This window comes from Erigeron canadensis, chromosome 5 (genome assembly GCF_010389155.1).
Source record: "Erigeron canadensis isolate Cc75 chromosome 5, C_canadensis_v1, whole genome shotgun sequence".
Taxonomy (NCBI): domain Eukaryota; kingdom Viridiplantae; phylum Streptophyta; class Magnoliopsida; order Asterales; family Asteraceae; genus Erigeron; species Erigeron canadensis.
In genome coordinates, this window is record NC_057765.1 from 19,610,474 (window position 1) to 19,624,942 (window position 14,469).

General features: G+C 36.3%; 2 protein-coding genes across 4 annotated transcripts; both read right to left on the reverse strand.

The window, feature by feature from the left end:
- Nucleotides 1-4,159: 4,159 nt before the first annotated feature.
- Nucleotides 4,160-5,191, reverse strand: LOC122601324. Its single transcript, XM_043774092.1, has 2 exons — nt 4,982-5,191; nt 4,160-4,876 (listed from the first exon to the last, which is right to left on the reverse strand). Exons 1-2 carry the CDS (start codon nt 5,189-5,191, stop codon nt 4,160-4,162), a joined length of 927 nt encoding a protein of 308 aa, XP_043630027.1.
- Nucleotides 5,192-8,595: 3,404 nt separating this feature from the next.
- Nucleotides 8,596-13,759, reverse strand: LOC122598801 (E3 ubiquitin-protein ligase RNF170-like). 3 transcript variants are annotated; one of them, XM_043771287.1, is made up of 6 exons: nt 13,624-13,759; nt 13,016-13,460; nt 11,840-12,036; nt 11,547-11,645; nt 10,725-10,776; nt 8,596-9,066 (listed from the first exon to the last, which is right to left on the reverse strand). In XM_043771287.1, the coding sequence occupies exons 1-6, from the start codon at nt 13,645-13,647 to the stop codon at nt 9,005-9,007; spliced, it is 879 nt and encodes a 292-aa protein (XP_043627222.1). In that variant the 5' UTR covers nt 13,648-13,759; the 3' UTR covers nt 8,596-9,004. The 3 variants fall into 3 exon arrangements, with proteins under 3 accessions (XP_043627222.1, XP_043627220.1, XP_043627223.1); XM_043771285.1 differs by having other exon boundaries at nt 8,596-9,148; XM_043771288.1 differs by lacking the exons at nt 8,596-9,066; nt 10,725-10,776 and adding an exon at nt 10,539-10,724.
- Between the last annotated feature and the right edge of the window lie 710 nt (nt 13,760-14,469).

Genomic DNA, 14,469 nt, shown 5'->3' on the forward strand with positions numbered 1-14,469 from the left:
AAACTATGAAAAGGGTTAATTTTCTATTACCTTAAAATACTGGGATGTTACAAATCTCCCCCACTTAGAATCGATCACGTCCCCGTGATCCATGCCATGTGCAAGGACGGATAGTACACCAACATGTCATGTTCGGTTTCCCACGTATACTCAGAGTTCTGATGTTGCTTAAATTGTACCTTGAAAGTCCGAACCGTCTTATTGTTCATCTTTCTCAATTCTTCTTCAACAATAGCAACCGGTTCTTCAACGTAAGTTAACTTCTTGTCTAGTTCAATTTCATTCAATGGAACACACGTTGCATCATCGACGAGACATTTTCGGAGTTGTGATACATGAAAAGTGTTATGAATACGAGATAACTCTTCAGGTAACTCCAATTGGTAAGCCACCTTGCCAACTCGGGCTAAAATCCGAAACGGGCCTATGAACCGTGGACTCAACTTTCCACGTTTACGAAATCGTAGCAAACCCTTCGATGGAGATACCTTTAACATAACTCGATCACCAACCCCAAACTCAATGGGCCTTCTTCTAATATCGGCATAAGACCTTTGTCTATCTTGAGCCGCTTTAAGTCTTTCACGAATCTCGTCTATCTTTTGCGTAGTTTCAAGAACAACATCGGTTCCTCCCAATTCTCGTTGACCCACTTCTCCCCAACAAATGGGAGTTCGACATCTTCTTCCATAAAGCATTTCATATGGTGGCATCTTAATGCTAGAATGATAACTATTATTGTATGAAAATTCCGCCAAAGGTAAGTATGCATCCCATGGTCCTCCAAAATCAATAATGCAAGCGCGTAACATATCTTCTAGTGTTTGGATAGTTCTTTCGCTTTGACCGTCCGTTTGTGGATGATATGCGGTACTAAAATGTAACTTAGTACCCATATCTTCATGAAACTTCCTCCAAAAATGGGAGGTAAATCGAGTATCTCTATCCGAAACAATAGAGACGGGGATGCCATGCCGAGCTACAACTTCTTTCACATATATATCGGCTAGGACTTCGGAAGATGATGACTCACGGATGGGCAAAAAACAAGGCACTTTTTGTTAACCGATCTACAACCACCCAAATGGAATCAAATTGATGTTTGGGCGTCTTGGGGAGTTTAGTAATAAAGTCCATAGTCAAATGCTCCCATTTCCATTGTGGTATATCAAGTGGTTGAAGCTTCCCATATGGCTTTTGATGCTCCGCCTTAACTTGTAGACAAGTCAAACACTTTTCCACATACTTGACAATGTCACGTTTCATGCCCGGCCACCAATAATCGGCTTTCAAATTTTGATACATTTTTGTTGCGCCAGAGTGGATAGAATATTTGGACTTATGTGCTTCATCAAGAAGAATTTCCTTCGTCGTACACGAGAAAGGAATCCAAATTCTCCCATAACGAACCATGAGACCACGAGAGTCTTTAGAGAGATGTTGCAATTGCCCCTTAATTCTCTCTTGCTTGGGGTCGCGTTTCAAAGCTTCTTCTTGAGCTTCCCTTATTCGTTCGAAGAAATCGTTTGTAAGCATTACCCAAAGAGGTGAAACACGAATTGAAAAATGAGAGCTTTTTCTACTCAAGGCGTCGGCTACTACATTGGCCTTCCCGGGGTGATACAAAATTTTACAATCGTAATCCTTCAATAAGTCTAACCACCTCCGTTGACGATTATACGTTGTTCAAAGAAATACTTAAGACTTTTATGATCCGAATAAATGGAGAATTTAACGCCATACAAGTAATGACGCCAAATCTTCAATGCAAAGACAACCGCTGCAAGTTCCAAATCATGGACGGGATAGGACTTCTCATGAGTTTTTAATTGTCTTGATGCATAAGCGATAACTTGCCCCTTTTGCATAAGGACACAACCAAGACCATTGAACGAGGCATCACAATACACCGAGAAATCTTCAATTCCATCTGGCAAGGTAAGAAATAAAGAAGACCAGAATTTGCCAGCAGATATCGACTGTTTTTGGGATCCATTTGTTCCTCTCGAATTTCTGCCCTCTGCCGGTCTGCCCATACAGTTAGAGGAGAGCAGGCTGTTAGACATCAATCGTGACAAATTTAAGAATTTACCAAAAAGCAGCCACTTTTGGAAAGACTTTAAGGCACAAGAATTGACCAAAAAAAGTCAAACATAGAAGCTAGCCAACGCACATCTTCATTTCTCCTTAAGACTTCGAGGCACAGGAAAATTATTTAAAAAAACCAATACTGGAACACAAGTTTCGCTTAGATAGCAGATGTTTGATTGTCAATGTACTTTCTAACAAGAAACACGAGAAGTTGATTAATACTGCATAGCGGGCAGACGGCTATCACGGCTCTGGGGAGGCCCGGGGGAACGTCAACAACAGATTAAGAAATCAAAATTTTACATCTATAGACTTGATGAAGCATAATTCATTCCCATTTACCACAATACTTTCTAACGACACGCTCCGAAGCTGCATCTGTCTAATCATGTTGCAGTCCACTTCAATATTGTCAGGCTCTCTGCCAGCCTCCCGTTTGAAATGCACCTTCTTGTTCACTTTTCCAATCAAATTTCACGTTCTTTCGAGTCAATTTTGTAAGAGGTGAAGCCAACTTCGAAAAATCTTGAATGAATCGACGGTAATAACCCGCCAAACCAAGAAAGCTACGGATTTCCGTCGGGGACTCAGGAGATTCCCACTTCATGATGGCACTTATTTTCGACGGATCGACTTTAATTCCATCTTGATTAACAATATGACTGAGAAATTGCACTTCCCGCAACCAAAATTCACATTTCGAGAATTTAGCATAAAGCTTCTCACGGCGAAGGGTCTCCAGGACTTCGCGGAGATGTTTCTCATGATCGGATGGACACTTCGAATAGATCAAAATGTCGTCAATAAAAACGATAACGGATTTATCAAGGAAAGGACGACATACACGATTCATAAGATCCATGAAGGCCGCCGGAGCATTAGTTAACCCAAAAGGCATGACCATGAATTCATAATGACCATATCGAGTCCTAAATGCGGTTTTTGGGATATCTTCTTCACAAATTTTAAGTTGATGGTACCCCGATAGAAGATCAATCTTTGAGAAATAAGAAGCTCCTTGAAGTTGATCAAAAAGATCATCAATACGCGGCAAAGGGTACTTGTTTTTAATAGTAACCTTATTGAGTTCACGATAATCAATGCACATCCGTAAACTACCGTCCTTCTTCTTAACAAACAAGACGGGAGCACCCCATGGTGAACTACTTGGGCGAATGAAACCCTTATCAAGTAGTTCTTGGAGTTGATCCATCATTTCTCGCATTTCGGTTGGAGCGAGACGATAAGGAGCCTTGGCAATAGGCGTAGCACCCGGAATGAGGTCAATTTTGAAATCAATTTGTCTTTCGGGAGGAAGAATAGGTAGATCATCGGGGAAAACATCTACAAACTCGTTCACAATAGGAATTTCGGACATTGATTTAGATTCCTTATTGGAATCAACAACATGAGCTAGAAAAGCCTTGCACCCTCGAGAGATAAGTCGGCGGGCTCGAGCAAAGGTGCATAAAGGCAATGAGTCTTGATTTCTTTCACCGAAAATGACCATATCCCTACCGTTAGGAGTTTTTAGGTGAACACTTTTATCGGTACAACAAATATTTGCCTTATGTTGGCCAAGCCAATCCATACCCAAAATCACATCAAATTCTCCCAAACCCATAAGAATAAGATTAGCTTTGAAAATTTCGAAATTGATGGTTAGACTACAACATAGATACACATTCTTAATCATATAAGTTTGATCACCCGCTACTTCAACCAATAAAGGAGGTTCAAGAAAAGACAATTGTAAAGGAATGCATTTAGTGAATCGAGTAGCAACAAAAGAACAATTTGCTCCGGAATCAAATAAAATCTTAGCGGGGGTGTCATGAACTAGAAAGGTACCTGACACGACATCGGTGGACTCTTTGGCTTGAGCTACCATGATTTGGAACGATTTTCCCCTCAGATTCCCCCCTTGTTTCGCCAATTTTCTTTCATTAACCTTTCTTGTTTCGGCTTGCCTTTCCTCCTCCGTCAACAATAGGCAAGCACTCTTCATGTGTCCTTCGTTAAAGCATTTGAAACACACGGTAGGTTTGTTTGGAGAGAACTTACAATCTCAGCTAATGTGACCCGGTTGGCCATAATTGAAGCATCCTTTCTTAGACGGTAATAAACAAACTCCGGAATGATGTTTCCCACAATTGTTGCAAGTGGGAATGTTCTTCCTATTCGAACCACCCCCCGAACTACCACTAGACCGGAACTTCTTGTTTGGAGAGTTACTTTGTTCCGTCTTTCTCTTGGAGGTCTCATCATCCGGCATACCTTGCTCAACCTCATGCCACCTAGCCACATCAACCAATTGTGTAAACGATTCGATTTGAAGTAACGTAATCCTCTCTCGAATGCTCTTGCGAAGTTTGCGATAAAAATGCTCCTTTAACAACTGATCGTCTTTCAAATATTCCGGACAAAATTGAGCTTTGTCCACAAATTGTACCCGAAACTCGTTTACATTCAAAGTGCCTTGCGAGTCATTCATAAACTCGCTTCTAAGCCTAGTCACATCGGCTTCTGATCGAAATTCTTTAAAGAAGGCCACTTTGAAATCAGCCCATTCCATACCCACCGTTGCATCCTCACCCCTTTTAACAATCTCTACATCCCACCATAGCTTAGCCCTATCACACAACAAGCTTGACCCACACAAGGTCTTATCTTCCGGTGGAGTCTTTGTGATGCGAAAGGCTCCTTCAACCTCGTTTACCCACCTTGTGCTCACAATCGGGTCAGGATCCCCATTGTATTTGGGCGGGTTAGCAATGGTGAAGCTCTTAAGATCATAAGGCTTCTCATTCTTAGGCTTCGGTCGTTCCTCAACGTCTTGATTTTCCGGTGGCTTTTATTTTGGAAATCGCTTATCAAACTCTTCTTGTACCGCGGAGGCAACTTCTTCCCTTATCTTGATAGCGATCGAATCACTCATTGCGCCCTCAAGGGTCTCGTTTAACTTTTTAACGATAAATGGAGAGAAATTCTCCAAAGCCTTTCCGATTTGTTCACTAATAAAATCATGACTAAGTTCCTCAATCGACACACTTTTGTTCTTGCCGTGACTCGATCCGTCTTCATCTTGAGATGAAGCCATACTACACAATTCGAGAAGCTTATCAATAACACACTTCATTCACTAATTGGTCGGTAGCACCCCCAAACCTCCATGTCCGATCATTTCCGTATTTGGTAAGTTTAACTTAAAACATAATAGCTTATGATCAATAATAGGCCGGCTCTATTACTATCATAAACTATTTCATTTTAAACCAATCTTACGAAACACTTCAACTCTCAAACATGAAACATTCAAACCTAAGGTCAAAGTCAAAGTCAAATTTTCCTATGGTTCAAGTCTAGGCATCTTAACTAAAAGATTGAAACCTAAATCCCTTGAACCATGGCTCTGATACCAAAAATGTAAGAACCCAAACCTTTTTAAACAAAATCAAATAAAATTTTTTTTTTACCCCCACTGCGACTCAGTGGGGTTAGGACACCTCCCACTGCGACTCAGTGGGAAATCTCTGATCTGCGAGTGAAAAACCTCCCACTGCGACTCAGTGGGGTTAGGACACCTCCCACTGCGACTCAGTGGGAAATCTCTGATCTACGAGTGAAAAACCTCCCACTGCGACTCAGTGGGGTTAGGACACCTCCCACTGCGACTCAGTGGGAAATCTCTGATCTGCGAGCGAAAAACCTCCCACTGCGACTCGGTGGGGTTAGGACACCTCCCACTGCGACTCAGTGGGAACTACCTGCAGCAAACTTTTATTCAAAACCAGGTTTTCCCTGCACTTGACTCATCTTGTTAAACCAAAACACCATTTCAACTTCAACAATTCCAAATACCAAAAACATGACCTTTAGAGCATATAAATCACCCATACATTGAAATCATTCCTTTTTACAAGACTTTTGACTACAAAATTCCACAAGCGGGTCAATAACCCTACTTGGGTAATTGTCAAGTTAGTTACAAATTCTACCATTACTAAAGTTTCCAACGCAACTACAACTTTTTAGAAGTTCATCCAAATAATTTGACCAAAGAACATGTATCAAAAGCCAATGGGTACCAAAAGGGATCATCTACCCAAATTATCCAAAATGTCAACCTTCCAAATGGCAAGAGCTTCCAAATTCTAACTTCACTCGATCACTTCTTTACCTTTGCTACTACCAACTCCTATAAGAGAGTTAAACAGCTAAAACATAAGCAACGCTTAGTGAATACATACACATATAATCATAATCATGTCATTTCAACTTTGTACATCAAGCACCATATAAGCCTAGCAAGCTAGCCTTTTCATACATTTCAAGCAACATACATTCATTTTCAACATGGCCATGGATAATTTGGCTAGTAGGAATTTACCCACTTACTAGCTCTTACAAACAAATTGACTAGTAGGAATTTACCCACCTACTAGTTCTAACAAACAACTATCAAATGGGTCATAGGAATTTACCCACCTATGACCTCTAGTAACAAGAACATGATTATATGCATATACACTCACCTCAAACTTGGCTACTTGACACAATAGGGCTACAATTTCAACAATTTATTTTTCAACACCTATACAAGAATAATCATATATCATCTATGAGTTCCATGACTCAACTACTTACAAACATTTAGTTGCATTCAACAACTCTAAGATTATGGTGTTTGGCTTCTAAACACTTTTCCAACAAACTCTAAATCCTCATGATAGAATTTTATTTCATGATTTCTAGCCAAACACCACCCAATATGAATATTTTATTATGGGGGATTTTCCATTATCAACAACTCTTTAAATCAAACTAACAATTCCTTAATTCAAAATATTAGGGTTCTTCCTGAAATTCTCAATTAACAAAAACTTCCAAATTGTAAGGTTAAGAACCCTAAATTTCAATAACAAATAAAACTAGGGTTAAGAAATTAATACCTCAAGAATGAAAGACAAAAGATTAGGGCTTTCAATCACAATTCTTCCCCCTTTTCTTCTCGAGAAATTCAGCCACCACCACCTCCACACAACCCTCAAATTTCAATTTCTAAATCAATTGGAGATGATTAAAGTTATTATTTCAGAATTACAATTCTTTTCTTTCAGTTTTGAAACTTCAATTGCATGGATTTGCAGGATTTTGAGAAGATGAAGTATTAGAAGAGAAAAGAGTTTGAAGTGGGAAAGCATGAATCATCAACATAGTGGCTGGCTTTTCTCCCTGCTGGCGACGTCCCACTTTGTATTTTGTGGGTAAAATACCCGCTAGCCACTAAAGTTCCAACTAAATTAACCTCTTCACTCAAAATAAAATACTAGGAAATTAATTAGATATCAAAACTACGAAAAGGGTTAATTTTCTATTACCTTAAAATACTGGGATGTTATACTTACGAGTACAAAAGTAAAGATAAAAATGAAAAGAAAATATTGTATTTTGCGTTTCGTGTCCATAGCGTCCCAAATTTTATAATATGATGAATTTTGATGTGATATTGAGATAATGTTCTGGTTGCTTTTAAGTCTTTAACCAAACCTGATGTTCTAAATGACTAACTGGTATTGATATTGAAAAAAAAACTTTTCATTACTTTCTTAAGTCCAGAAAATTTTCATACGTCGTGTTAAAAGTGATTTACTAGCAATGAGTGAGCAACCTGAATTTCAGTAGGTGAAATTTAGACAAATAATTTTTTCGTTTGAAATTTGTGTCCATAGTTGAATAAGTTGAGATACTATAACTTTCATAGTTGTTTGTTTATTTGCTTAATTGTTCTATTTTTGAATATCTCTATATATAACTGACAACAAAAGTTCTAACTAACGGAAAAAAGATATTTCATGCTCTCCTCAAATCTCAACCAATCATTTGTTTTCTCTCTCCTCTATAAATCATTTATTCCTCCAATTCATTCAAAATCTTTTATCTCAAAAACCGTACATCGATAAATTATAAAAATTATATGGTTGTTCTTAAAATTTTATATTCTTTCATTAGAAATGTCATTCAAGATATTTCGATGAATTTTTAAATCTGAGGGCGGAGCCCGTACGGTTAAGGCATTTAGCTATCACACCCTATGACCTATCACCCTCATCATCTCATCACCGCAACGCGCGGATACTTGCTCTCGTACACTTATAACTCAGAATCCATAATAAAAATTTAAGTTAAATAGGTTCATAAGCTTTTTTATATAAGGATTTACACGTTTATATCTCTATATATATTTCAGATACAGGAAAATTCAAATTCCAAATTTGTATTTAGTTACGGTCCATGCAGGGGCCTATCTAGTATCTTTGCTTATCCCTGTAGCTTTCGATTGTATTATTATATGTTCTCAATTAAGCTCTGGTTCATGTACAAGGCTGCTTTCGTTCCCAGATCTTTAAAATGAGATTAGTATGATTGCCAAAATATGACTATACGCGTCTGTCATACTACTGCCTCAGAGCATCTACCAATAACCACAAACATTCTACCATGGACCATGTAAAGCAATTATAATACGATTATGGGAAGCTCATCTTTTGTTCATTGTCTGGACCACATACAATTAATGGTTGTGAATATAACACAAGAAATTACACAAAGGGGGACAATAATAGACGGGATATTGTGTTATAAAAAGGGTGGTGACAACTGACAAGAAGCAAACATATAATATGTTATATTGTCAACCACATAACCTATGTACATCAATCTAACCATTTAACTAGCAACTACAACAGAGATATCAGTAGAATCCAACTTGTATGCAAAGCCAATCTCATGGGTGAGTCATCATCATGTGTTTTATCCTACTAGGGCATCAAGTACTTTTCATATACAGTATACAGTGGAAAGGGGGAGGCATAACATAACCTTCCTTAATTGGCGAATCTTGAAAACTATTTTAACAACGTATCTCATAATTGGTTAGCTGCCAATCGCCTGACACGTCGTCTGAGTACCAATCTGTGGAAGATGCCAACCAAACACAGAATTACCACTAGTGCTATAGCACAAAGATCAAACAACCGCCTCACCCCCAAAGTGCCTGCAAAAATATATCTTGTAGCTTAAAATGTAGCTACTTGAACAATACAGTAGTGTCAAATTTAAAAATAATACTGAGTAATAGTGGATATTGCTGTCACTACAGGGATTAAGAATATCGTATGCTCTAACAACGAAAATTGGAAAGGTGCAAAGTTGTTTCTATGAATGATGTTGGATGAAAGGATTGACATTTTTTACCCTTCGGAATAGAACTAGTGTTCTTGAAGAACTTTCAAGTCAACTCTAACTAGCAGAGATAGTAAAATGGGCAAAAATCATCAATGTTTTGTTCAGCACAAAAGAAGTTGGTTGCCACGAAACACATTTAGTTCCAAATACCTTGTCTTTTATAGATAACTATTGTATCAAATAGGAATATACGGTTAACTCTAATTTTTTTCATGGCCAGAAATATTTTATCTATACGACTCACTCCCCAATTAGGGAGGAGTCAACGGCAGTATTAGAAGAAGAAAAGGATCTCTCCTAGGCAGAAACCCAGATACTATGTTATCAATTTCGGTGAAATTTCGGTGGTATACCGGTTTTCGGTGGTGGGACATAATTTCAGTATTAAATTTCGGTTTAGATATCGTTTCCGAAATTTTCGGTGGTTTTGACCGAAATACCACCGAAATTTCCGAAATTTCCGAAATTTGACCGAAATTTCGGTGAATTCTGCTTCAGCACTTTCAGGTTTTATCTTTTACTCTTATTTATGTATATATATAAATATATATAATATTAGAATTACCGAAATACCACCGAAAAAACGATATTTCATATTCCAATCCGTGACCGAAACACCGAAATTTATGTCCTTGACTACTTAGCCCAGATACAAATTAAATACAAAAAGGAATACACACCCTACAAACCAAGAATAGAGACACTGCCGAAACCACCATATATATCGTAATTCAACACCATATTTCCTAGAAATATATCACATAACAATGGAGACAAACTGTTACTTCTTATCCAATGGGTCACCCCAATCTATATTTCTTTTTATTATTTCCGACAATTTAACTTTTAACATTTAAAACTAAATCGAATAGCTTAACACATCAAATTTACAATTTGAGTATGAGTAACCTTTGACCCATTCATCTAAATTTTTACTCTTTTAGAGATAAAACACAACCATAAGTTACCTTTTCATACGTAAATTAATCAATATGGGGTAAAAAAAAAGCCAGAATAAGTGATTTTTAGCCCTTACTAAAAGAAAAAACTGATTCTTGAACCCCTTTCACGTTCATGTCATGTCGAGGTACTGCATACGAAAAAAATGCATATAGTGCCACCTCTGCTAGCAAAGCAGCCACCAATATTGATTATGTACTAACTTGGTGAGGCTGATTCTTTAGGCCAAAAAACCATGCTGATGAAGGGTTCTTGCCTCTTGAGAATAATGTGGTTACATAGCCTTATTGTGGATTACATTTCACATAAGAAAAGGTACATTTTTTTCCAGTCATCACATGAAGAAACCTCAACAATCAATTCAAATTGCTTGCTAATACTTCGATGCTACTAGTGGAAGTTATGCAGATGTAGATGGAACATACCTGTTGGAATGAAGTCAAAAGAACTCACGTTATAAATGCAACTCATCATCAACTGCAATCAGAAAACAATAGCACTTCTAATGTTAGATCAATAACAAATAAATATGGTCACTCATAATTAAAGATGACCAATTAAGCATGTTGTACACAGCCAATAAACAGCTATCACATAAAGGATAGTAAGATAATGGGCAGAGCTCAGAAGTGGCATCATATTTCAACATTGAGGTGCAAGTGTGCAACGATCTATTCATATAAAGAGGCCATCAAATTAAAAAGTTGCATAACCTAAAACTAAATCTACATCATATTAGCTTGTATTTACCAAGGGATCATGCATATACATAACATATAATAAACAACTTCGAATAATAGTAAAAATATAACTACTTGTAATTTCAAAAAGGATAAACTTCGATAGATAAGAGTCGCAGAAGAAACTAGCAATGAACCTAGATTTGGTAACACAAAAAACGATACCAACAGTGGTATATACATCAATCCTACATTCACAATGAAAACTCGAAATGGATGTGTAATATGAAATGTTAATAAAATATATCAATAAATGCAGGTACCATCGGAATGATGATATCTTAAGTGTTCAACCAGAAGTAAAACTCAAATTCGTAGCAACTATTTATTGCTTAACAATCAATACGAACTCAAAGACACATGGAATTAGGAGAGAGCTAAGCATTACAGAGTCATGTATATAGATTTAAGAAACATATCAAGATATAGGTCTATTAGATGTTATTGTATATTATTAATAGAAATGACGAAATTGACGAGATAATAGGTAACATGTCATGCACTTACGGCCAAGGAACGCATAGCATAGTAGTTTCCCCTAAATCTATCTGGATCCATCAGACCACATAACATGCTTTTGAATACATTTGGAACCTCGAAAACTTTCTGAAGAAGGGAAACAAAAAGGTAAAGAAAAAAGCATCTCTAGGTTAGATATGGTCAATGAAGAGGGTAAAAGTCAGCCAAAATATTAGATAAGAAAAGAGTAGATGATAAATAAAGTTAAATAATTAGGGAGAGGGATGGTATGACAAATCAAGATGCTCCTTATCGTAATTAAGAGGATCATGTAAACCTACCCGTATGACACCATTTATACCACCCTGGAAAAGGCGGTTATACCTCTGCACGTTCTTTAGGACCTCAACAACTTCAGCTTCCTGCATAATGAATAAAGATGCCTCTGGCATCAACTTACTAATTGGACGTGCACAAATTGGGCAGTTGCATTTTTGAAGAACAGTTCTATAGGTCCAGTATTGTAATATACAATTTGCTGCACATGGAAAAAAAATTATGGTTACTAAAAGTGGTTGACTCCAAATTCCAAAAAAACATCACCATGGTTTAACAGAAGCGCTAACTTTCAAAGTCTCATCTAAATAGTACCAACCTATGACATAATTCACAAAAAATAAGTATCACCATGGTTTAACAGCAGATTTCATATTGATTTATAATTGTTCATTTGTTCATTGCAGCGGTAACTGATTTAGAAAATCTAATTAGTATGGATAAGAGATAGGACAACATCAGAAAAGAATGCACCGTGAAAAGGTCGTGTTCTCATAACTTAAGAGTCAGACTAGCCGTTTTACTTGCAAGGTGCTAAAACCATTACATCCTCGTCCACAAAACTTTTTAGCTGTATAACTTATTGACATTCCAAAGATTAAAAAGAGGGAAACTCAAGAACGTTACACCAGCAATTTGCTTGTTTATCCCCAAACATGAATATTAGTATACCAAACAGCTAAAACCCTAGGCTACGAGCACCTAGACTAAAACCCTAATCAAAGAATTATAAGATAAACTCACTGGTACATCCTCGTATTCTATGCAGTACATTGTTTTCATTTCCATGTTCATACCCACGCATCAAGACCTGTCTCCCTACAGGTTCATTAATTCCCTAAAACCAAACATCTCTCATATTTTTACCCACAAGCATAACAAAATGTAACAAAATATCACACATTCCCAACAAAACACCCCTAGCTAAACTTTGTTTCACCTTCCTTTTATCAATCAAATGCACATACACACATAATCATTCAAATCAATCATTACAAACAATACACTGCCATGAAACTAAAATCAGCATATAGACTAGACACATTACCAACAACATACGGATACGATGCAATAAACCCTAAAAAAAACCACAACCATATAAGCAAATACATAGATACGTACATATACATACATGATACATATACATATATATACAAAATACAAAAGGATAGGATAGATACCACAAAACCAATGCCCACAATTAGTTTTAGAAGCAACGTTGAAATTCTCGAAACAAATAGGACAGCAATCATCATCAGGAGGCGTTTCTCCCCCATCCTTTTCCCTATCCTTTGAAACGACAACTAACGACGCCACCGCAGACTTATCGATATCCACTTCCGCTTTCTCTCCATCTCCTACGTCCTCCTCATTCTCATCTAATCCTCCTGAATCACTAAAAATAGCATTTTCTTCCTCGTGATTTTCAACATAATCTCTATCATCATTATCACCATCAAAACTATCATAAAAATCACCATCATTTTCAACAAATTTAGGCTCTTGTTGTTGTTGTTGTTTAGCAAAATCGTCATCATTGAAAGAAAAGGAAGAAGGGTTTATCAGAATCCTTCGTTTTCGCTTCCGGAGCAAAAACAAGACGGTTTTCCACTTCCTTTTCCTAACCTGAAAAATTTACTATCATAATCATCATCATTATAAATATATATTATTATTATAAATTAGGAAGGCTTTCTAATTATCTTTATTACTAAAAGAAATATATAAATAAAATATAAAAATTTTAATGGAAATTAATATTAATAATATAAAAGATAATAATAAGAACCTGGAAAATAGGGTTTCTGTTCATGTTTGTTTTAGAGAGTTGAATTGAATTGAAGTTGAGGAGGATTTTGTTGTTGTTGGAAAAAGGATGGAGGAGTATCTGGTTTTTCTTCACTACCGAATTTAGTTTAATTTAATTTACACGGAAATTTCATAATGGGGACGGAAGCTTATATATTATAAGGTACGGGAATAGAATAATATAATTTTTATTTTATTTTTTTATTTTCATCACAATAGTTTCACTCTTTACACTTTTAGAACAAAACTTTGATAATTCTTAGTAAACTTTTTAATCTTTTTATTTTCACCATAATATCTTAACCCCTTGCACTTTTAACACTAAATTTTTTCTACTTTTTGATAATCTTTTATTTTAACTACAACATTTTAACCTCTTACACTTTAGCAACAAACTTTTTAACACATATATTAAAAAGAAATGTACGGGAAAACTTGTAAAGAATAATAAACTTTCTATTCATTTTATTTTCACCACAACATTTTAACCCCTTATACTTTTAGCACCAAATTTTTATACTTTTTGATTTTCTTTTATTTTCACCACAACATTTAAGTCTATTACACTTTTAGCACTAAACTTTTATGTGAACTACTTTCATTTTCCCACAAAACTTTTACAACTCATTTTTTAATTGACAAATCTCAGTTTTTAATAATTTGAATAATATTTATTTTTTTCAAAAAGTTTATGGCACATTATCTCTTGAATAATATTTTTTATTAAATCGTTAACAAATGTAATGTCTCCCGGGGCAACGCCCGGGTGACATATCTCGTTTTAACTAAAACTACTCGTATTATCTTTTTTAAGATTTTTTTTTTC

Bases quoted from the DNA above. Each gene is read 5' to 3' on its own strand.
- LOC122601324 (XM_043774092.1), bottom strand. From the start codon at position 5,191: ATGGCTTCATCTCAAGATGAAGACGGATCGAGTCACGGCAAGAACAAA. The intron at 4,877-4,981 runs GTACAAGAAGAG...TATGATCTTAAG, and splicing joins GGGAAGAAGTTGCCTCCGCG to AGCTTCACCATTGCTAACCC.
- LOC122598801 (XM_043771285.1), bottom strand. From the start codon at position 13,647: ATGAACAGAAACCCTATTTTCCAG. The intron at 13,461-13,623 runs GTTCTTATTATT...TAAATTTTTCAG, and splicing joins ACAGAAACCCTATTTTCCAG to GTTAGGAAAAGGAAGTGGAA. The intron at 12,037-13,015 runs GTATCTATCCTA...TTCCATGTGCAG, and splicing joins TTGTGGGCATTGGTTTTGTG to CAAATTGTATATTACAATAC.